The sequence below is a fragment of the Lipotes vexillifer genome, unplaced genomic scaffold (genome assembly GCF_000442215.2).
Source record: "Lipotes vexillifer unplaced genomic scaffold, Lipotes_vexillifer_v1.1 scaffold957, whole genome shotgun sequence".
NCBI lineage: Eukaryota > Metazoa > Chordata > Mammalia > Artiodactyla > Lipotidae > Lipotes > Lipotes vexillifer.
In genome coordinates, this window is record NW_006791360.1 from 262,694 (window position 1) to 288,066 (window position 25,373).

Here is a 25,373-nt window from a genome sequence, read left to right on the forward strand (position 1 = left end):
AAAAAATCCCCCTTTGGGTAAGTAACGTTATGGAATCTTTGCCTGAAAGAAGCCTGCAGATAATCTTTAGTTTGTCCTTGTCTGTTTTTTATTGATGAAAACTGAGAACCAGAGAGACTGACCTGTCCACTGTCATATACTATTGTCTATGAAGTGTTGTAGTCAGATTTCCAAACACATAGAGGAAAAATTTGTGTGCACAGCCTTACATTTTAGAATTTTATTTTCAAACTTTATATGACTACTGATTTATTTGCTCTTTATTTTAAAATAAGTTCTCTTAACATGTAAAATCTGATTTTCAGTCTTAATTACTTATTGAGAGGTCAGGGCTGCTTCTTATCCAAGTAGATTAAGTTTAAAATTATATATTTCAGTATTTTCATAATTGTGTTTATGAGATTGAAACATTATATTCTAGGAATTTTGGTTGTCATACGTATGTTACATTCTATACTGATGGGACACAGCCAAACTGAAGTGCCATTTTATAAACTTCCCAAAGTTGCTAGAGACTGCAGAAAAGCAGGGCTTTGGTGAATTTGGGGAGGAAGGATGCTGCAAACCTCTAGAATCACCTAAGAATGAATCCCATAATAATAAAAAAAAAATGTAAAGATAAAAATAGTTTAGGGCTTCCCTGGTGGCACAGCGGTTGAGAGTCCACCTGCCGATGCAGGGGACACGGATTCGTGCCCCGGTCCGGGAAGATCCCACATGCCGCGGAGCAGCTGGGTCCGTGAGCCATGGCCGCTGAGCCTGCGCGTCCGGAGCCTGTGCTCCGCGACGGGAGAGGCCACAGCAGTGAGAGAGGCCCATGTACCGCAAAAAAAAAAAAAAAAGTTTAAAAAATACTGTGTGATGGGTCTGCAAAAATTGAATGAGAATCTGATTGAATCCTAATGGGGCCAGAAGTTTACTAGAATACAAAAAAGTAAAAAGAAAAATCAAAATATCCACAAAATTTGGGGTTTACTTAGGCATTTTCTTCTAATTTTTCTTCCTTTTGGAGGCAAGTAGGAATTTTTTAATACATAGGGAGGGCATGATAGCCATCTGCAAGGAAAAGGTCAGTCTTTCTTATATTATCCTTTTTTGTATTATTCCAGACGGAGGTAGTTTTTTTTTCCCCTCAAAGTTAGGAAAAAATTCTCTAGTTCCTGGACTTCAAATTGAATAATTGTGAATCTGTGACTGATCTAAGCAGTACAGTTATTTGGCATTTCAGAAAATTGTCAAAGTGACAGTAGGAAGCATTTGTTTGGACTGAGAGTTGGAGGCATCAGAAAATCAAATCTTGGTTTCAAATTGTTTGGGATGGAGAAGAGGTTCTGGAGCTCCCAGCTGACTGGAATGTTAAGAGCTGTTTCCGTTAGTGGTTCTCAACTCTGCTAGACTCCACACCCCCTTCTTTTTTTTTTTTTTTTTTTTTTTTGGTGGTACGCGGGCCTCTCACTGTTGTGGCCTCTCCCGTTGCCGAGCACAGGCTCCGGACGCGCAGGCTCAGTGGCCATGGCTCACAGGCCCAGCTGCTCCGTGGCATGTGGGATCTTCCCGGACTGGGGAACGAACCCGTGTCTCCTGCATCGGCAGGCGGACTCTCAACCACTGCGCCACCAGGGAAGCCCCACACCCCCTTCTTAAAACGTATTTTGAAGCACCTTTTTGGCTCTCCTGGAGTGAAATTCATAGATAACTGCTCTTACATGTAAATTTTTAAGAGTTGGCATAATGCCTCAGCTGTGTTAAGGGAGAAAGAGCAGGAAACTAATTTATATTATTTAAATGAGTAAATACTCAGGTACTAGAAAGAAGTAATAAAATAGTGATATATTTACAAATAAGGGTAGTTTAGCTGTAAATATGACTGCTATAAGACAGTGATATATATAGGTATGATGTGATGGCTACTTAAATACAGTAAGTGATACTGTTTTTGATGTGATTTTTCTGAAGTGAACAACTTTTGATAAAGTTCCTAACAACACAAAGTACACCCTTTCCTGTATTCATATGGGAGTTGCATTCTTGGAAAATGGTATAGTAAAATGATGCGAAACGCATTTTTTGTTTATATGTAAAATGGAGTTAGATTCTAGGCTCAGGTAATTAAAGTTTATTTTCCTACCTGACTGCATAGTGGAAAGTCTTTTCGGGTATGGGCCTGTTGTCCCACTCACTGCAGGACATCTAGCATCCTTAGACCTTGCCCACTAGATATCAGTAGCACCTATTGCCATTTTGACAACCCAAAATCACTTCCATAGATTTAAAGAATGTATCTTAGGCAGTAGTGTCCCTGTTTAGAACTACTGTTTAGAACTACTGAGATGCTGAGTGTATGGGGTTCTCTGGAGGGGGGGATGTATTAGTACACTTCCCTCTTTCTCTCCTGCACTTCTCCCTCCCCGCAGCTTGTGCAGTGTATAGTAAAAGGAGATGGAAATAAAATGTGCTATTAAACATTTCCCCCCATAGCATGTGTAGCCCTATAATATTCTATATCATTTATTTATTATGTTTATTGCTTTTTATCTTTCTCCCCTTGCTGAAATGTAAGCCCTGCAAAGTTGGGCTTTTTTTGGTTCTTGCCTAGAACAGTGCCTGCATAGCTGTCTAAATATTTGTTGACTGAATTAAAGAGTACAACTTTAGCTTTGTTTTGTATTCCCAAGTGTATACTATATCACTATAATACTAAATTGCGTTTCTCAAACACACCACATTGCTTCAGAACTCTTTTGCGTGTGCTGTGCTCTCTGCCTAGAGTCCTTATCTTTTTTTTCCTCCCCATTTCACCTAGCAAAATAATACTAGTCTTTCAGATTAATCATCCTTGCTGCTTAGATACCACCTCCCATTCCACCCCTGACTTCAGTTAATTGTATCTTCAGCTTTCTTTTTATCTTGTGTTCACTTTTATGGTTACACTTATCCTGCGTTAGAAGTGACAACTGTAACTTAACTTACCTATCTGTTTCCTTTCTGTGCTGTGAATGAGTTGAGGGTAAGGGACTCTATCTTAACTCTGTTACCAGCACCTAGTAAATTAAATATATTCACATGTTGAATTTCAGCATGAAATAAGTTTTAAACTGAAGTTTTATAGAGCTCAAACATTCTGTTTTTTGGGTTGTGCTCCTTTCATCTCCTCCCTAAACCAGGATTTTCCCTGACAATGCTGAATGATCAACATTATGAACAGTTTTATCTTGAAGTTCCTAGTAGTTTGTGGAATAATTGACACATGAAATTTTGATTAATATGGCAACAACTAGTTTAAACATTCATTTCTCAGGGGTCAGAATTCCCCAGTGAGATGTGTAATATTCCAATTTCTGAAGAACACATGAATTAAATGAGAAAATAGATATGAAAATACTTTGTAAACTGTAACATACTAAACAAGTGTCAGGTATTATAAAAATATTTGTATTCTGTCCACCTTTTCTTTCTGATTTGGTGTATGGGTACGAGAACACTATAAATTGATTATTCCTTGCGACTTCCCTGGCAATACAGTGGTTAAGACTCTGTGCTTCCACTGCAGAGGGCACAGGTTCGATCCCTGGTCAGGGGACCAAGATCCCTCATGCCAAGGTGCAGCCAAAAAAAAAAAAAAAAAAAAAAAAAAAATTACTCCTTGAACTATATATTGGTATTCGTAACTGTGATTTTATATTGTCTGAGTCCATGGTTATACCTACAGTTATAATGAAAGTTAGTAATAAAAAGTGCACTAAGGATTACCGTACATATTTTTAACAGTTATTTTAAATTTCAAGTAATGAAAGTTTAGATTTTTAAGGTCAGCATTCAAATGCATATTTATTTCTTGCTAAGTACTTAGCTTGGTCTGAGAAAAAAGCTGCTATCGGGTGAGGAAAGGTATGTCTGAATAATTAGGCTTTAATCATGAATATGACTATAAGTAACTGAGAAGAGCATTAGTACATTTGTTAAGGCAATTATATTTTTTATACAAAAATAGGCTTTTCCTGAAATCAGTGTTTATATGGTTCATTTACAGTTTACAGGGGTTTTTCTTTTGTGTTATCTCATTTGATCCACACTCTGAGCTATGCGGTAACGTTACCATTTAATACTTGAAGAAACAGTCTCAAAATTTTATTTTTGCCCTATGTCACAAAGCTACTAGGTTTCAAACCCATCTTCTGATGCCAAGTCATATATTCTTTCTACCATCCAATGCCTGAATATGGTAGAATTAAAAAACATACTATTTTAATGAAATCCACATAGAGCAAGACTTTAATGAAATAAAATAGTTTGATATTTTCTTATTTACACTTAAACCCTCATTCTTCATTGTCTAATAAACCCATTGTTTCACTTCAGGTTTTAGAACTTCAGTTGAACAAATTTACTTCTTTTATTCTTTGTGTTAAATCCCATTCGTGGCAAGTCTTGGACTTAATAATTTGGCATTCAGAACCTTTCCCGAAGAATTTTTTTCAAAAGGCAGGGTTTTAATTCACCCCAATCATGCGTAGTTTCTTCAGAATTGGCAATTGGAGATTGTTCTGGTTTGCTTTTTCAGTATGTCTGACCAGTTTTCTGAGCTATCTCTAAGTTTTTCCTCTTTTCTTTTGTGCCACTAAAGAGGAATAAAAGGTAGGGCGAGCATATAAGCCCGGTTTGTCTCCAACACTCTTCATTTATGTGTGTTATTCTGTGACAAGTATTAGTAGTGCCCTCTTTCAGTCTTAAAATTATCCTGGTTTGGATGATAAATTTGAAGGTATATTCATTGTCTGTTTATTGTTATGTAACAAATTACTTAGCTGCTTAAAACAACATTTATTATCTCACAGTTTCTGTAGGTCAGGAATTCAGATGTGGCTTAGCTAATGCCTCTACCCCAGAGTTCCTTGTGAGGTTGCAGTCAGGGTGTCAACAGGAGCCACGTTTCAAGGCTCAGTTGAGGGAGAATCCATTTCCAAGCTCACTCACAGGATTATTGGCAGGATTTAGTTCCATGTGGGCTGTTTAAATGAGGGCCTCAATCCCTTGCTGGCTCTTGGCCAGGGGCTCCCATTAGTTCCATGCCATGTGGGGCTCTCCATAGGGCAACTTACAACATGGAAGCTGGCTTTTGACAGAGGGAGGGAGGGAGAGACAGACAGACAGACACAGACATGGACACAGAGAGAGGGAGAGCTCTGCAGTGACATCCTATCACCTCCACTGCTTTCTGCTTGCTAGAATCAAGTCACTACAACCAGTCTTCACTCAAGGGGAGACATCACAAATGGTCACCCTACTAAAAGGGAAATTGCTTCCACATTAATAGTTCTCCACAGTGGAATGCAACTCATTACCTGTTTCTGTTTTCCTTCAAGAAGAAATTTGCTACAAGCTTTTCTTCCTTCTTTAATGTTTAGTACCTGTTTGTACATATGTACATTCAGCTCTACTAAATTCTAAATACTAAGTCACAAATTTGGTGTATACAGACTTTCTGCTTGAAGGGATTCATGTACATTTTTACATAATATAATTTGGAGGGGTGCTATTAAGCGTAAAAATGTAACAGGTTTTTAATCTATATGTTTGTGGTGGCTTCTGCAGCTTTGAATGGGTACAGTAAGTTTAGAGCTAGGTTTTGAGGGCTTTCTAGGTCATTTGTTTGAAGTCTTGTGCCAAAAGGCAGAGGTCATAGTGTGATCCTGGCTAGCACTACTCTCCTTCATGGGCACAGACTGTACCCTGAGCTTTAGCTGGCTGCTTGGCACATTCACTGGATTGGTTGGGAGGATGGAGGATCACTGTGTGTACAAGCCCTTCCAGCTACCGGAAGCTACGGAGTAATTTAAAAGGGTATTAGTGTAATATTCCATTGTATATATGTGCCACATACAATGGAATATTACTCAGCCATAAAAAGAAACGAAATTGAGCTATTTGTAATGAGGTGGATAGACCTAGAGTCTGTCATCCAGAGTGAAGTAAGTCAGAAAGAGAAAGACAAATACTGTATGCTAACACATGTATATGGAATTTAAGAAAAAAAAATGTCATGAAGAACCTAACGGTAAGACAGGAATAAAGACACAGACCTACTAGAGAATGGACTTGAGGATATGCGGAGGGGGAAGGGTAAGCTGTGACAAAGCGAGAGAGAGGCATGGACATATATACACTACCAAATGTAGGGTAGATAGCTAGTGGGAAGCAGCCGCATAGCACAGGGAGATCAGCTCGGAGCTTTGTGACCGCCTGGAGGGGTGGGATAGGGAGTGTGAGAGGGAGGGAGACGCAAGAGGGAAGAGATATGGGAACATATGTATATGTATAACTGATTCACTTTGTTATAAAGCAGAAACTAACACACCATTGTAAAGCAATTATACTCCAATAAAGATGTAAAAAAAATCTTAAAAAAAATAAATGAAAATATTTTCATCAAAAAAAAAGAATAAAAAATAAATAAATAAAAGGGTATTAGTGTTTTGAAGTGAGTGTGAAGCCACGTCTTGAAAGGACAGATCATCAGACACCCTCTTAAACTTTTGGCCTCTGTGGGCAGGAGGGAGGAAGAAACTCCAGTATTTGTCCTATTTCAAGGGTAAATTAGTGCCTAGATCAAACTGTCCCTCCTCAACATTCAGGATTAAGCTCTTTATCTCTCTTTACATTAACTACCACAAGAGGCCCAGGACTCTAGGGTCCTTCCTCATACCCATGTGTCTCTGTCCACTTACTTTTCTATCCAGATGCCTTGCCTCTCTCCCGCTCCTTTCACTGGGTTTCTGTTATCCTCACCCTCTTGTCTGAACATTGCCTTCATCTTTTTGTTTAGACTGAAACCAGGCTTTTCACCTCTTGACACCCTTTTCCTCAGCTTTCTCCTGCAGTCTTCTCAGCTGTTGGCTCTTTTTCTTCCCATATCCCTCATATCTCTAGGCCTAGAAGTGGAGACGGAATTGCTCCTCATTGCTCTTTTCAGACCCCTCTCTTCCCTTTTCTCTAAACATTCCAGCTCTGAATCTCATCAGACTCTACCTTGTAGTCATCTATAGATCCCCTGGATCATTCACCCTCATTTCTTTAAGATTTTAGCACCTAGCTCATGTTCACTTTTTCTAGCACTATTTCTGTGATAATTTATGGAAATTTCATTACCTATGTAGACAATTTTTCTAAAACTCTAAACTTCCCCAATGATCATATCCTCTGTGTTCCCTTGAGGTGTTTGTCCCCATGGTTATTTCCTAGACATTGACGTTACCAATAACTAAAACCCCTTCATAATCTCAATTTTCAGTTTTACACATTCTGGTCACCACCTTCTGTCCTCCCAGACCACTCCTTCTACTACCCGAACACCTACAAGCCTTCGTCAATCCCCCTGTTACCTGCATTCCATTAATCCTACCGCTTTTTCATTGGTCTTCAATAGGCCTGTCATTATAATCTCAACTTTGCATATACCCTCAACTCAGCTGACCCATTCCTTTGGCTTTGTCATCCTTGCCTGGTGAAATTCCAGCTTTGGTTAAATCTAACTCTATTATTCATGTCTACTTCTGTATATTTTAATGTAGCTGGAGAAAAACACAGCCATACTGACAGGTCTCACTTTAAATTCATAATCCTGAACCTCAAGAAGGTTAGTGCTGCTTGGCAGTCCTGGTATATTTTCTGGCCCATGCTGTGTTTTATTCCTTCTGTTCTTCACTCTCGCACCCAACCCCACAATTTTAACTTTCAGAAAGTAGAGATAGTCAGAGAGAGTGTCCAAAAGCTCTCATCACCGTATCCACCTAATTTATTGCCTCTGACTGTTGTACTTTCCATGTTCTACTTGGTCAGTAAATCCACTTCCCTCTGAATTATTATGAACGTTGTTCCAGAAGTTCTCCCCCTACCCCAGTGCAGCATGTTTTTCTTTATCAAAACAAAACAAAAATTTCCGTCGATCAATAAGTATGCTTTAATTTATTCCGTCTTTAAAAAAAAAAAGCTCTCCTGACTTCGCTTGTCCCTCTAGCTCTTACTCTCTTTCTTCAATCCCCTTTACAGTGAAACTCCTTGAAAGAGCTGTCTGTGTGTACTTTCTCTAATTCCTCTTTTCCCATTCTCTCTTAAACCCTTGCCAAGCAGGCTTTGACCCCACCACTCTGCCCACACTATTGTTGTCAAGATCACTGATGACATCCATGTTCCTAAGTCTAATGGTCAGGTCTTAGTTATTATCTTATGCTACACATCCGTAGCATTTGGCATATTTGATTACTCCCTCCTTGAAACCTTACCCTATCTGGCTTCTCAGATTTCCTCCCACCATACTGGCTGCTTGTTCAGATGCTCCAGAGTTCAGTCTTCAGGCCTTGCCTTATCATGGTTATTCCCTAAGTGAACTTATCCTGTGAATAGTCTGTCAACTCCCTAATTTGTATCTCCCACCCACAACTCTCTCCTAAACTCTAGACATATTCAACTGCTAACTTGTCATTCTCACTTGGGTGGCTAATAAAATTCTCAGTCCTAACATGTCCAAAACTGAACTTTTGATCTTCTCGCTCAAACCTGCATCTCCCACAGTCTTCCTCATCTCATTAACTGACAACTCAGTCTGACTTTCTAGGTGCTCAGGCAAAAACTTTAAGTGTAATCCTTGGCTCCTCTATTCTTTCACACTTCACATCTACTCTGACAGCATATCCAGTTTGATAGTCATTTCAGCTTTAACATTTATCAGGAATCTGAGTGACTCTCACTACCTCCAGAATTCTTGCCCTAGTCCAGGCTTCCATCATCTCTCTGAAGTGACAGCATTTCTAATTATTGAATAGCCTCCTCTCTAGTCTCCCTGCTTTGTTCCCTAGCCCCCTCCCCACATTTGTCTGTTTCTAAAGTTGCAACCAGAGCAGTCCTTTTAAAACAAGTCAGTTCATGTCTCTACTTTCTCAAAACTCTCTAATGGCTTCCCAACTCACACCATAAAAATAAAAATCCTTACAATGACCAACAAGGGCCTATACCAGTGTTGTCCAGTGGAAAAATAATGCCAACCACATATGTAATTAAAAATTTTCCAGCAACCATGCTATACAAGTAAAAAGAAAACATGAAATTAATTTCAATATGTCTAATTTAAACCAGTATATCCAAATACTGTTTCAACATGTAATCAGTGTAATGAATTATCAATGAAATTGTTTTACTTTTTTATATCAAGTCTTCAAAAATCTGGTGTGTATTTTACACAATTTTGATACCAAATTTTGGTTGGAAATACTTGATTTGTATTTTGATTGGAAATACTTGATCAGTATTTAGGTTTCATGAAATTTACAGTTGAAAGTAAATTTACATACCTAAGTAATTTGAAACATTCTTAGAAGTTTTCTAATAACTGAATCCAGTATTGATTTTTAAATTTTAATTTTAATTAAAGTTTAAAAATTTTAAATTCAGTTTCTGGCACATTTCAAATGCCCAATAGCCATATGAGACTAGTGGCTATCATATTGGACACCGCAGCTCTTTACCATCTGGCCACTCTTCTCTGACCTCATCTCTTACTGATTTCTCCTTTGCTCCTTCTGCTCCAGCTGTAATGACCTCCTGTTCTTTGATCCCAGCAGACACTTAGCATTTCAGAGCCTTTGCATTTGTTGTTCTCTTTGCTTAAAAAGCTTTGCTCCCAGGTAGCTGCATGACTTACTCCTTGACCTTTTTCAGGTCTTTGCTCAAGTGTCACCTTTTAAAGAAATTATCTCTGACCAACTTATTTAATATCTGTACCAATTGCCTTCTCTCCCAAAGTCTTATTTTTCCAGGCTCCCTTTTGAAAGTCGAGAGAAGAGGGCTGAAAGGGGAGAGACGGCCTGATCTACAAAGGAAAGCAGTGAAATATGAGAAGTGTCCCATACAAACAACTAAGTAAATTTGTTAAGCAAAAACATAAGAGTAAAATCAGATTGAACAAGTGACTATATCCTCTCAGCTTGCTGCTACCTAGGCAGCTCAGAGGATCATTTTTTGTACATAGGACTGACCCCTTTATAGATGTAAGCTCTTTAAGTGCACTGTTCTGCCTTCACATCCTCTTGTATTTTCTTTGGCACCTAGCATAGAACTTTGACCAAAAGGCAGTCTGAACACTTGAATTATTGGCTGCCCATTGAGTAGCCTTTTGTGTTTTATATTCTGTGGTTGCCTTTCTACCTTCCTCCCTTCTTTTTCAGTGCCAGCAACTGGTATACTTGCTGATGGTATTTGTGTGTTGGCTTCACATGCCTTATGGCTGTGGTTGTGACCCTGATTCTTTCCTTGTCTGTTCTCATGCACTCTTATTCATTTTCCAAAACCAACTCCTCTAAGGAGTCTTCACCATGTATTCTTCTGTTTTATTTATTTTCTAGTAGGGAATATAAACATGTAAACACAGTTACAATAGAATATGAATTCTTGAGGGGAGGGACCATGCCTTACTGTTTTTTTTGGCCTTTAATGCCTTCCTCAGTGCCTTGCGTATAGTAGGTACGCAGTGCTTGTTAAATTGAATGAACCAGGCATAGAGCAATAGAGTTGCTATTAATGGGAGAAATTTATGTTGTTTAAAATAAGGTCTTAAACCCAAGTACCTTTTTAAAAACCACATTGAGAGGCAAGAGATGTAGAGCTGTGGGAGAGTGTGTGGAGAGAAACAGTAAAATCAAAATCTTTCCTTACATAGGAGGGAGTCTAAGAGTCTGAAGTTCTCAGAACTTACCATGTTGGAAAGTCAGGAAAGCACATGTGCTCAAATGGAGTGAGAAGACATATCTGTTTGTATTATAGGAATACTGTTTTCTGTTTTACCCTGGATTTTGCTCTTGTGTGTATTGTTTCTTGATATATTTGTACAGTTGTTAGCATCCCTACTTAACATTTGACAGTCTGACCTCTGGGTAAAGATCAGCCCTCATTTGTTAACCAGGGGATTGAGAGAGATAATTAAGAGTCCTTCTAACTCTGTGATTCTGTTATTTTGAGGAAACCAGACCCCGTTAGCAAGTACTTAATGGTACCCTATTAGGCACAAGAATTTTCATCAGTTTGGCTTATTTGCTGCCAGTTTGTTCTTTATAAATGGAATATGTATTAAAAGTGGGTACTTGAGTTGCCTACAAGGGTATTTTGGTTGCAAGCTCATAATGTGAAAATATACTTTGATTTTGGATTAGCTATATTGTCAGGAAATTTGAGTTTATAGAATTTTTTCCAGAGTTATTTTTGGAGATTCAGAATTTTAAGCTGGCACTGTGTCTTAGCAGTTAACTCTTGTCTGATCAGGGGTTCTGGGTAAACTGGAAAAGTATTTCTTACTCTCTATAATAATTTATTGCTAATGGGTCATGGTACATGAGCAGCATATTCCAGCAGGCATCAGGAAGAAACAGCAAGGGACAAAAATTCTTTTTTTCTGGTTCTTAAGCATGTTCTTTGTTTTAAATAATGTTAAATATTGAAAATTAAATATAAAAAATAAAAAAATAAGTATGCCCCCCAAATAAGTATTACAAGAAATAACATAATAGTGCAAACCCCAAAATACAAATAAAAGGAGGTAAGTGTCTCCCCTGCTCTTCATATTCTAACTCTCCCTCTTCTGCCCAGCTTTAGCCAGTTCAGACTGGGTAGCTCTTTTGGACCTGATAAATCACCCTAATTCTTAATTTTTTTTCCCTCACAGAAAGTGTGACAACTCCTTTATATTCATTTTTATTTTTTGCATATGTCTGCTTCCTCTGCATCACTCTGAGAGTCTTCCTCTTGCACCAAGACTACCCTTCATAAACTTTTCATGAAATCCTTACCCTTTTTTCCTTGCTGAGAATCAGATTTTCCCTCCCTTTAGTGGGTATAAACAGAAGCAACATTCCCATGTTTTTTTCGTATGTAGGTGACATCCAACAGTTAATTAAGAAACTTAGCTTGCTTCTCAATACTTAATGCCCAGTTCTTCCATCGGCAGAGCTTGCAGGGCTCACTGCAAAGGTCCCACTGTCTAGTGATGTTTTTAGTGAGAACCAGGTATCTCTTTCTTCCCCATCTTATGTTTTATCTTGTCACAAGATTTTCTCAGATAGATTTAATATAATAAGTATTTATAAAAATTCTAATGCTTCTACCTTAAGTTAGATTATATAGCTGTTTGATATTATGGGTGATACTGTGAATTTGTGATTTGCACGGCTTCAGATGTCATAATTTTTCCCCCCACTTTCTAGGAAGTAACAGCTAGCAGTCGCCACTATGTTGACAGGCTATTTGACCCTGATCCCCAGAAAGTTCTACAAGGTGTCATGTAAGTAGTATGTATTTAAGAGTCTATCAAAAAGTCTTGTTTGTTTCATGTTTGAATTTGTCAAGTATTATAATTCTGAAAATGCAGGGTTGTAACTTTTTTCTTCTGTTTTGGAAAGACCCCTTGACATTCATGACTTTAATATGGTACTATAAAGAATTGTCTGTTGGATAGTTAACTGACATGGTTAGCTTCATTTTTTGTAGAATAGTTGTTTTACATTTTAAAAAATGTTTACTTTGGAGAATGCTTTTGTGACTTCAATATCCAGCAAAAGCAAGAGAGTAAAATTGATTATCTTTGATAATCGGAAAGGGGGTGGGAGAATAGGTCACCAGGGTTTTGGGCTTCCTGTTTTGCTTTGTTTTTGGTTAACTCATTGACTGTCTTTAAGGTTTGAATTTCCTAGTGATGTTCTAAATACAAGAATTTAGAAAGCAGTAATTAGAAAATTTAAATAAACTTTTTTTCCCCACATTTTAAATAAACTCTTGATAACCTAAATGCCCTTCTTTTCTCCACAATTGCCTCATGTTTAATGAGAGGAAATATTTTTAAGCAACATACCCAAGGTGATTATTCTTAAAAAAAAAAAAATTAAGTGGGACAAGTGTGATAAGATTGCAAATGATTGAAAGATGAATTCTCTCTCCTAAGAGCAGATTTTCATGCTCTTATCACATTACTTGTAAGAAAGAAGGTCTAGCCTAAGACGACTGACTCATAGGGTTGGGAAACACGGAGCACCCACAGGGCTGAGCTGTGTCCTGGGGAAGGAGGACCCAAAAAAGGTCAGGATGAGATACATTTGGGATAGCAGTGCGGGCACAAATGAGTCCCTTTCTTCTTAACCCTGTTAGTGTTATCAGCAAGATAACATCTTTAGTTTAACTCTTGCTCAACCATGGCAAGGCTAGGATGCTTCCCACTTCCAAAAAAAAAAGCTCTGTAGAAGGGACGTCTTTCTTGAGAGTGTGTATTTGTAGAGTAGAGGCAAGATAAGTAAGGCTGCTTGACTCTTCAAATTGAGCTAGAAGGGAAGGTGAGGAGCTGGATGGAGATCCACCTGGGAAACTCGACACCTTCTCTTCACATCTTCTCAGTTTACAGAAACAGGAGATGGTATTTCTTGTTTTCTCATTATGTTAACTTTGCCTTTGTCCCCTTAACTGGGAGACTCTATAATGATTTAATCAGCGCCTTTAAGTCTAGTTTGATAAATACCAGGAAAAGTGGTATTAAATCTGTCTCTTAAATAAATCAGTTTGGGTTGTACCTACACACACAAATTAGTGGAAGAGATAGGTTTAATTTGACATTCTTTCTTAGACAGGCAGATACTCCCCCACACAAAGCTAGACACAGCTTTGTATATTGATAATCCTAGATATCACTTAAGATTCCTCAATAAATAGTTCCGCTGGAAATGTCAGACTCATTAAGTATTCAGTAAATGATATAAGATGATGTTATTGTTGTTGTTGTTTTCATTATTACTGCTTCTGTGGCTGTTTAGGAGAAAAGCTAAATTTCTCAGTCAAGGATCCTACGTGAAAGACTTATATCTTGAGTCATATCTGATGTGAGTAGCTGATTCAAGTGTTGTCACTGTTAGAAATTTCTCATTTACCAAAAACACTGTAGCTTTTTGAAAGGTGATTAAATATCACATAAGGCATAAAAAACACTGGGAAGGGTTTCCCTGGTGGCACAGTGGTTGAGAGTCCGCCTGCCGTTGTAGGGGACACAGGTTCGTGCCCCGGTCCGGGAAGATCCCACATGCTGTGGAGTGGCTGGGCCCATGAGCCATGGCCGTTGAGCCTGCACGTCCGGAGCCTGTGCTCCGCAATGGGAGAGGCCACAACAGTGAGAGGCCCGCGTACTGCAAAAAAACAAACAAACAAAAAAAACACTGGGAAGAGTGTATTATTTCAAACTAGCTACGGTATAGTTTGATAGACTTAGTGCCTCTTAAAAAATTATCAAGTCTAAGACACTTAGCTGTCAGCTAAGAAGATAAGAAAGGTTTGTGTGGAGGGATAGTGGAGTGGAAAGAGCATGGGCTTTCAAGTTGGACAACGGTAGGTTGGATACCTGGTTCTGATACTTCCTAGTAGAGTCCTTTCCTAGTACAGTGCTTGGGCAGATTATTTGATTTCTTTGAGCACCAACTTTATCATCTGTAAAGGGAGAGTAATACTGCCCATCTTGCGAAGTGGTTAAGAATTAAGACAGAAATATAACCTTCAGTGCCTGGTATGTTGTGGATACCCACAAATTGGTACTTAAATGGTTAGTAGTTATTGACCCTAATTTAAAACAACTTCAAAAATAAGGTGATTCTTTTCAAAGAAGAGAAAGAAAAACGAAGAAAATGTCAAAGAGACAAAACAGTTCCCACCGAAGGAGAAGAAGAGGGAGAGGAGCTAGAATTCTTGATTCAGACAAGAAAATCTGAGTGATAACACGTTCCAGTAAATGCGATTGCTACTTAAAATACTAAAATCTGTTTAGAGTTTGAAATGGACAGATCACCCAAAATCTTTTCACTTTATGGCCTTCTAGGGGCGTGTGTAGTATGATTTGATTAAGCTTTCTTTACCGCAGAGAGAAAAAATTATCCTTTCTGACTTAATTCTTTCCTGAATTTTGTTACTGTCTGAAGATTAATTGTACATAGTCAATTGAATGAAAAGTGAGTTAAATTTTTAACATTTACTTTTAAGTAACCTTGTCTAATACAAGAATAATACAATATTGATAGAGGAAAAGGGGGAGCCAAAATGATGTTTAAGAAAAGAGAACTGACCAATTCTTTTATTTAATACACATTACACAGCCACCGTTGAGTCAGTCATACAGAGACCATTACTAGACCAAAAGAGGCAGATAGAAGGAAGGTGGCCACAGAGTGTAAACAACCAAAGGTATCCTTCTGGTTTTAGGGAAGGAAAAGACAGAGGCTGAAGTAACCAGCTTTGAATCCAAAATATCCAATTCTAAAGACGTAAAAAAGAATTGATGATTAGCTTTAGCTATGAGACAACCAGAGCTCTATCATTTTTCTAGCAATATTAGTTTGATTTTTCACTAGCAGGAAAAACAAAATCGAAGAAATTAAAGATGAATAATAACTTTTCATCAAGCCCTCTCTAACTAATCTACTCAGCTGAGTTAGAGCCATAGCCCTATGCATAAATATAGGGAACTTCTTTGTAGATAACCCATGTTGTGAAGGACTGTTTTACCTAGTCAGTGCATATGCCTTTGAAGAATACTGTTAAACATCAGAACTGCTTAAGTTTAATTGTTAAAGAATGAAGAGTTATCCTAGAGACAACTTTTTTGTTTATAGTACAATATTTATACTAAAGGTTGAATGGTCCTATTATACTAAAGGTTTGAAAACAGAATTAGGTCCTGAAAAGCAAGCTTTCAAATGTGTAACTGAGTAGTTAATGGAGTAAGATAGGAGTCAGATATGAGCAGAGAGAACAGGGCAATCAGCTGTGTAGGTCATAAACTACAGCCTTTGCAACTACAACAGAGAGTAGGTACATCAGATAAACTATACTGTATTGCAAATTTTCAGCTTCCTCTAGTGTGGTGATCTGCGGGTGACTTTAAAAAAACAATTACAGGATGTTTTTGGTGAAGTTACTCTGGTATTAGCTCAACCATGTTAAATTTCATAGTTGCAGAAGAATAACTGTTGAAATGTTTTTGTAGACCTTGAGTTAAAGCTGCTTAAACATCGTGCTTTTTTTTAACATACCTAAATTAGAGCACCTGAATCTGGTTTTGATGTTAGTGATTCTCCGTGAAAAAAATAAACAGATATCCCCCTGTGGCCTTATGTTGATATTCCCTATGTTGAAAGGCAAAAGATGATATAAGCAAATGTGGCTGGCTTTGTAGTTTCAAAGTTGAATCAAACTAGAAAACTAGATTGGCTCTTTCTGGTAAACTAAGGCAGGCAGTTGTGGATACTGTAGAATTGTGTGGTTTTCACCAAGTATCCATTTTTAAAAAGTGTCTTCTGAAGTACTTTAATATACTGATGAAATAAGTTCATTTTGGTAATGGTTTTGGTGCTTCATTCTCTGGTTCCAAGAAAATATATACCTCTGGTTTCAGTAGAATATAGGCACTTTCTATTTTCTTGCATGTCCTAAAGATATGAGCTCCCATAAAATGAAGCCTCTGGCTTTTGGAAATTTTAAATTAAGGATAAGTTTTAGGCTCATTCAGAAGAAATGTCCTGTTAGTTACTTTCAAAAGTGTTACAGGTAAACATAAGTGAAGATGACCTTAATACCAAATGAAATGGAGTGATTCTGAGAGTTACTTGTTTAAAACTTTGTATTCTGAGACAGGTTAGTCTGGTTAAAAGGGTAGCAAGATTTTCCAGAAATTGTTAGATCAGATCGACATAGTTTTGTGTACAGATATATAAGCTGTTCATATATGTATGTGATACTAACTTTGAACATCAAAAATAGCTGAATATTTGTATGCATATCTGTATATATATCTTTTCATGTTTATAAGCCACTTAACTGTATGCTTCCATATTCATAATGTTCTAACACATTTCTGATGTTCTTTGGAATGATTACATATATTAAAAATATTAATGTACTGTAAAAATATTTTACATTTATTAGTGCAGTTATTACATTGCACTTTTCATTTTTGGAGAATGTAAGGTGATTTGTAATCACCTGATAACTCTGATAAAACAGAGTTAAGTACAACTCCTAAACTAGTGTTTATAAAAATCGGAACTGTATCTGACGCTACCCTACATTCCAGAAATCTACACCTCAGGGTAATTTGTTTATAAGAATGAACTAAATTACTGTCAATTCTCAGTTCTGTTCAATTTATACATATAGTAGATGCACAATAATTGCCTAAGTTGACTTGAAATGAAGTTCACTGTAAATCTCTCAAGTACCTGCTGAATCAAAGCCTTATGTTAAAAGTAAATTTAGTTTGAATAATAGATCATCATTATCCACTTCTTTTAAAATTGGCAATTCACATATGATGATGGTGATTTTGATTGGAATATGAATAGTCTCATTCCTTAACCATGCTGGATATTAGAAACTTATTGTACTTGGATGTTTGGATGTTACATTTACCAAAAAACATCATAATAATTATTATTACAGGGTCAGAGCAGTGATTAAGTTTGTAATTTTCCAAGTCCAAATAATTTTAAGTTGTTTACCCTGTTGCCTTATTGTAGCTACCCACAAATACGTATTTCTTCCTTATGTCTTATGAAAAGTGAGTTTTCATAAGTAGGTCAGACGTTAGACTGTACTTTTCCGTATCTACTGTACTTTTTGGCTACTTCATGCCAATTAGACCAAGGATGAATGTATAGTATTCCAAATAAGAGCTGCTTCAGGTAAGTGAAGAGTCATACTGGTTCAAAATGAAAATGACATCGTTGATCTTTAGCTTCTGGCTCCAGCCTTCAATGACTTTAAAGATAATTTTCTATTTTTAGATGATAGTTAGGTTTTCAGTTAAAATTTATGCTGTCTTGACTGTTTAGGAATAATATGCTCATGCCTGATTGACTTAGACTTTGTTTCTCCAACAGGTCTAGGTTCCAATTATTATTTTTTTTACTTTTCCTACTATTTTAATGACAAAGTGTGGTGTTCACTTTCTCTCTTGGTTTTGATCACAAATCATAATACTCTGATTTAGACGTATGCTGTAGTAGGCACTGCACATCTCCTTTTTATATTCAAGACCTTTTTCTCTACCACACTAAAAATTAAACTCCTTCAGAGCAAAGGAAGGAAGTAGAAAGGTTAACCTCCATGTAAAAGTGGGTGCATTTTGAGTCCATTTATTACTGGGCAAATTTAAGGTGCTAGCTAGATTTTGGCTGAAAATGTTCTCTGCCAAATGCATTTTTGTAACATCTTAATATCGACTCCTCTTCTCCCATCCTCAAGGAGTAGACTATCCCCAAGGCTTACATTTTAGCTTTTCTACCCAGATATTCTTATCTCATCTCAAAGATAATTCAGTATGTATAAAATCAAGATAGATCCTTGTCTTGCTAAGGGATTTATTCTGCAAACTTCCTAGTGTTCTCTGCACCCAGGCACCCAGACTTGAAGTAGTCACTCAAGACATGTCACATATCACATTTCCTATACCTGTCAAACCTATCAAATCATCTTGTTAACTGCTTCCTTAAAATGTCCTCTCTATTAATGGTTCCTATGCTGCTACTTGGTCTCATATAACCAGATACCTGGATGGATTGAGTAGTTTTTTAAACAAACATTTATTGAGTGCCTATCAGGTGCTAGGTAGGCATTGTGCTAGTATGGGAGTATATGAGTGAATAATTAGTCACTGCTCTGGGAGATCCAAAAGTCTAATGCAAGAGTCAGATAACTAAAGAGACAGTTCACTGTAGTTTGATTAGTGAATACTGTGATAATGATAAGCACAGAGGGTCTTGGGACCACAGGGGAAGGGCATTAGCCGTTTAGTTGCCTCTCTTGACTCTAGAATTATCTGTATTCCAGTCCATTCCACATTCAGCTTATCTTCCATTGTCATTGCTTCCTTCATGTCCTTTTTCTGATCAAAAACATGATTTCTCCTTAATCCATCCCCCTTTAGTTTGTCTCTTCTCCCTTTCACTTTTCTAACTTTGTTCCATGCTTAATGTTCCACCTTAAAAGGAACCTTCTTTTCAATCTTGGCTCCTGGTACTGCCCCAGAAGTATGCCATATTCATTTCCAGTATGGTTCCTTTTGCCCTCCTCATCCACTTATTCAAATCCTAGCCATTTTCTAAGGTCCATCTTAGTTCCTACCATTGCTTCAAAACCTGTGAAGCTTGTCTTATCATCTACTTTTCTCAGCCCTATAAGCACACTATTTATAATATACACTGCCTTACATTGTTAGTGTTATTTTTGTCTCCTCAAAAAGATTGTAAACTCTTCAGATCAGACATCTCATTATGTGATGCTTTTGTATCCTTCATAGAGCCTAGCACAGTGCTGAGCTCAAAAAGTAATTGTTGAATTTCAGTAGTATGTTAGTAGGGCATTCCACCCCCTCCAATATTAAAGATTGATGGACATGAGATTGAGATTATATATTTCTTTGATCTACTGGGAAAAGGATGTCTTTGACTAAAAGATATGCTTTTATTTTGCATAAAAATGTAAATTGAAAGACAGGAGGAAAAAGGAAATTCATTTACTAAATTCTTTTGTCTTTTCTCTGAATGCCTGATATCGCTGGAGGTAATGGAAAAAACACTTGGCATAAAGGACATGGGCTGAGACTGGCTCTGTCATTTATTGTGGAGCTCTGAGAAGAGCCCAAACCCAAGTCTTAGCTTCCTCATCTGTAAAATGGGGTTAATATTACTCAAGATTGTGGTGAAGATTAAATAATGGGTATGGAATGCTTTGTGAACTTCAAAGCAATGTGTAAACCCTGCCTAGTTTTGTTGTGCTCCCATCTTGATAGTTGTGAGTTTGTATTTTACAAAAATATGGATTTCTATATGGTATGTTTTGTGATCCATTGATAGTAACTTCTCTGATATTTCCAGGTCAGACTGGTTTCTTGCCTCTGAAGAGGAGACAGACTTCTTTCCTAAAAAAGTAATGAGTATGTTATGATACAGGCCACTAGGAGGGATACCTAACCCAGACTTGGGAGTTGTCAGGGCATGCTTCCTGGAGGATGACACTGACATAGAAGCTCAGACCTGAAAGATGAGTAAAGTTGGCCAGGGAATGATATAAGGGAGGGAATAATAAGGAAATGAAAGAGAGAGAAAATAGCTACACTCTGGGAACTGAAAGAAGCTTCATTTGGCTGGCTCTGAAATTGAATCTTACCCTGTGCTTAGATCTGCTAAAAATGAGTATATGTATTGATTATTGTCTCTTTCAGTTTTAACTCTTTCATAGAAATGATCTTCGGGTACAACTGAATAGAATTTATTTGCAGGGCATTAACATCTCTTCCTTGTCTAGTATAGATATATTTTACTTATTAGAGCCAGAGCAAGAATTGTTTTCTTTAGACATTGGTCCATTTTATTAATTGTGTTCTCTTTAGCCTGCAATTACTCTGTAACTACCAGCTGCCTCCTTCGTGTCCTTTTTGCAAACTATTAGGAGAACTTGAAAATTGGTTTTGGAGTTTTTGTTTGCTTTTGTCTATAAAAACATTTACTCTGGCATGGTTTGAGGTATTTGGGTTGTGTTTATAAGGTGGGGACACCTCATTTCTGCTTCGTTTAGGAAGAATGGGGAGAAATCTGAGAAAATGTTAGGGTTGGGAATTCCAGAATAGAGAGAACCTCCAGAATGGCACCTGGCATAAAATAAACCATCAGTAGATAGCTAGCTACTGGACAAATGAATGTACTGTGTTGGTACAGGCAGAACACATTAAGAGAAAAGAAGAAGATGAAAGAAGATGACAGACTGCTAGGTTAGGGTCTATAAGCTGACAATTGGGAAGCACGTCTCTAAGAAAACAGCAGGCATCCATAAGGAGGCAGGAGCTTAGATGTACAATTTGTCATCAACTATGCTTTGCTCAGGGAAGCTTCAGTATCACATAATTTTATAATCATGTATCAGAACTTGGTTAAAACCTTAGTAAAATTCATTCAGCTCAGTCCTCATAAACAAAAAATAATCCTGCTGATCCCCTATAAACCATATGGAAGATCTGAGGGATATTTACAGAGAGAGTGGTAAGGACCTGAAAAGTAGACCACCCTCAAGCACTGAGCTGAAGGAAGAAGACTAATAGGTACTGTGTTTGGCTCAAGACTTGTGAAAATGCTATTCAAACACTTGTGGGGAGAATCAGCTTTCAGCAGACCACTACATCATAGCAACATTTTTCTGTAATACTTGAAGAAGGTAATTAAGGAGAGGGGTATTATAATTATTGTGTACCAGGGTTTTCAATGCCAGTGAAATTGGTTGGTATTGGAAACACAAGCTGACGATAACATTTAGTCACTGATTTTCTTAATAACTTCCCCCCCCCGCCCCCACTTTCTACTCTGTTTTTCTATAAGATCATGGTTTGCCAATTACAGAACTTTTTCAGAATTGTAACTTTCATGGTCAGCAAAAAAATTCCTATATATTGTAGAGCTCTGCTGCCTAAAAGAGAAGTCAAAGAGATCTCAGTAAGTAATTAGGGGAATGTATTTTGGGATATGAAAGATAATTTATAATGTTTCAATATGTAAGTGCTTAGGCGTGACAATGTTAGAAAACTTAATGAGGTATGAATGCAAGAGGAGAAACTATGGACTGATGTAGGTATGGTATTGATGACCCATATACCATGAGTGCCACTGATCTGATTTTCCAAAGTGAAATAACTTTTAATGAAAAGTATAGTCTCGAGGAGAAGCAAGAAGAACTACAATCCTGCAGCCTGTGTAACAAAAACCACATTCACGCAAAGATAGACAAGATGAAAAGGCAGAGGGCTATGTACCAGGTGAAGGAAAAAGATGAAACCCCAGAAAAACAACTAAATGAAGTGGAGATATGCAACCTTCCAGAAAAAGAATTCAGAATAATGATAGTGAAGATGATCCAGGACCTCAGAAAAAGAATGGAGGCAAAGATCAAGAAGATGCAAGAAATGTTTAACAAAGACCTAGAAGAATTAAAGGACAAACACACAGAAATAAACAATACAATAACTGAAATGAAAACTACACTAGAAGAAATCAAGAGCAGAATAACTGAGGCAGAAGAACGGATAAGTGACCTGGAAGACAGAATGGTGGAATTCACTGCCGAGGAACAGAGTAAAGAAAAAAGAATGAAAAGAAATGAAGACAGCCTAAGAGACCTCTGGGACAACATTAAACGCAACAACATTCGCATTACAGGGGTCCCAGAAGGAGAAGAAAGGGAGAAAGGACCCGAGAAAATATTTGAAGAGATTATAGTCAAAAACTTCCCTAACATGGGAAAGGAAATAGCCACCCAAGTCCAGGAAGCGCAGAGAGTTCCATACAGGATAAACCCGAGGAGAAACACGCCGAGACACATAGTAATCAAATTGGCAAAAATTAAAGACAAAGTATTGAAAGCAGCAAGGGAAAAATGACAACATACAGGGGAACTCCCATAAGGTTAACAGCTGATTTCTCAGCAGAAACTCTACAAGCCAGAAGGGAGTGGCATGATATACTTAAAGTGATGAAAGGGAAGAACCTACAACCAAGATTACTCTACCCGGCAAGGATCTCATTCAGATTCGATGGAGAAATCAAAAGCTTTACAGACAAGCAAAAGCTAAGAGAATTCAGCACCACCAAACCAGCTCTACAACAAATGCTAAAGGAACTTCTCTAAGTGGGAAACACAAGAGAAGGAAAGGACCTACAAAAACAAACCCAAAACAATTAAGGAAATGGTCATAGGAACATACAAACTGATAATTACCTTAAACGTGAAAGGATTAAATGCTCCAGCCAAAAGACACAGGCTCACTGAATAGATACAAAAACAAAACCCATATATACGCTATCTACAAGAGACCCACTTCAGACCTAGGGACACATACAGACTGAAAGTGAGGGGATGGAAAAAGATATTCCATACAAATGGAAATCAAAAGAAAGCTGGAGTAGCAATACTCGTATCAGATAAAATAGACGTTAAAATAAAGAATGTTACAACACACAAGGAAGGACGGTACATAATGATCAAGGGATCAATCCAAGAAGAAGATATAACAATTATAAATATATATATGCACCCAACATAGGAGCACCTCAATACATAAGGCAACTGCTAGCAGCTATAAAAGAGGAAATCGACAGTAACACAGTAATAGTGGGGGACTTTAACACCTCACTTAACACCAATGGACAGGTCATCCAAAATGAAAAAAATAAGGAAACAGAAGCTTTAAATGACACAATAGACCAGATAGATTTAATTGATATTTATAGGAGATTCCATCCAAAAACAGCAGATTACACTTTCTTCTCAAATGCGCACGGAACGTTCTCCAGGATAGATCACATCTTGGGTCACAAATCAAGCCTCAGTAAATTTAAGAAAATTGAAATCATATCAAGCATCTTTTCTGACCACAATGCTATGAGATTAGAAGTCAGTTACAGGGAAAAAACCATCAAAAACAAAAACACATGGAGGCTAAACAGTATGTTACCAAATAACCAAGAGATCACTGAAGAAATCAAAGAGGAAATCAAAAAATACCTAGAGACAAATGACAATGAAAACACAACAATCCAAAACCTATGGGATGCAGCAAAAGCAGTTCTAAGAAGGAAGTTTATAGCTATACAATCCTACCTCAAGAAACAACAAACATCTCAAACAATCAAACCTTACACCTAAAAGAACTAGAGAAAGAAGAACAAACAAAACCCAAAGTTAGAAGAAAAGAAATCATAAAGAACAAGGCAGAAATAAATGAAATAGAAACAAAGAAAACAATAGCAAATATCAGTAAAACTAAAAGCTGGTTCTTTGAGAATATAAACAAAATTGATAAACCATTAGCCAGACTCATCAAGAAAAAGAGGGAGAAGACTCAAATCAATAAAATTAGAAAGGAAAAAGGAGAAGTTACAACAGACACCACAGAAATACAAAGTGTCCTAAGAGACTACTACAAGCAACTCTATGCCAGTAAAATGGACAACCTGGAAGAAATGGACAAATTCTTAGAAAGGTGTAACCTTCCAAGACTGAACCAGGAAGAAATAGAAAATATGAACAGACCAATCACAAACACTGAAATTGAAACTGTGATTAAAAATCTTCCAACAAAGAAAAGTCCAGGACCAGATGGCTTCACAGGTGAATTCTATCAAACATTTAGAGAAGCACTTACACCCATCCTTCTCAAACTCTTCCAAAAAATTGCAGAGGAAGGAACACTCCCAAACTCATTCTGTGAGGGCACCATCACCCTGATACCAAAACCAGACAAAGATATTACAAAAAAAGAAAATTACAGACCAATATCACTCATGAATATAGATGCAAAAATCCTCAACAAAATACTTGCAAACAGAATCCAAGAACACATTAAAAGGATCATACACCATGATCAAGTGGGATATATCCCAGGGATGCAAGGATTCTTCAATATACACAAATCAATCAATGTGATGCACCATATTAACAAATTGAAGAAGAAAAACCATATGATCATCTCAATAGATGCAGAGAAAGCTTTTGACAAAATTCAACACCCATTTATGATAAAAACTCTCCACAAAGTGGGCATACCTCAACATAATAAAGGCCATATACGACAAACCCACAGCAAACATCATTCTCAGTGGTGAAGAACTGAAAGCATTTCCTCTAAAGCCAGGAACAAGACAAGGATGTCCACTCTCCCCACTATTATTCAACATAGTTTTGGAAGTCCTAGCCATGGCAATCAGAGAAGAAAAGAAATAAAAGGACTCCAAATTGGAAAAGAAGAAGTAAAACTGTCACTGTTTACAGATGACATGATACTATACATAGAGAATCCTAAAGATGTCACCAGAAAACTCCTAGAGCTAATGAATTTGGTAAAGTTGCAGGATACAAAATTAATGCACAGAAATCTCTGGCATTCCTATACACTAATGAAAAACCTGAAAGAGAAATTAATGAAACACTCCCATTTACCATTGCAACAAAAAGAATAAAATACTTAGGAATAAACCTACCTAGGGAGACAAAAGACCTGTATGCAGAAAACTATAAGACACTGATGAAAGAAATTAAAGATGATACAAACGGATGGAGAGATATACCATGTTCTTGAATTGGAAGAATCAATATTGTGGAAATGACTATACTACCCAAAGCAATCTACTGATTGAATGCAATCACTATCAAATTACCAGTGGCATTTTTACAGAACTAGAACAAAAAATCTTAAACTTTGTATGGAGACACAAAAGACCCCAAATAGCCAAAGCGGTCTTGAGGGGAAAAAACGGATCTGGAGGAAT

The 25,373-nt window shown here is 37.3% G+C and overlaps 1 protein-coding gene across 5 annotated transcripts in view; it reads left to right on the forward strand.

Moving 5' to 3' along the window:
- ARMC8 (armadillo repeat containing 8) overlaps positions 1-25,373 on the forward strand; it is a 107,507-nt gene that overhangs the window by 8,743 nt on the left and 73,391 nt on the right. For 4 of the 5 annotated variants that reach the window (XM_007464352.1, XM_007464354.1, XM_007464353.1 and 1 more), the window contains one exon: positions 12,246-12,322. The exons of the other annotated variant lie outside the window; for it this stretch is intronic. In XM_007464352.1, coding sequence (XP_007464414.1) covers positions 12,246-12,322 — 77 coding nt within the window. The remainder of the gene's footprint in view (positions 1-12,245; positions 12,323-25,373) is intronic. 5 annotated transcript variants of the gene reach the window in all.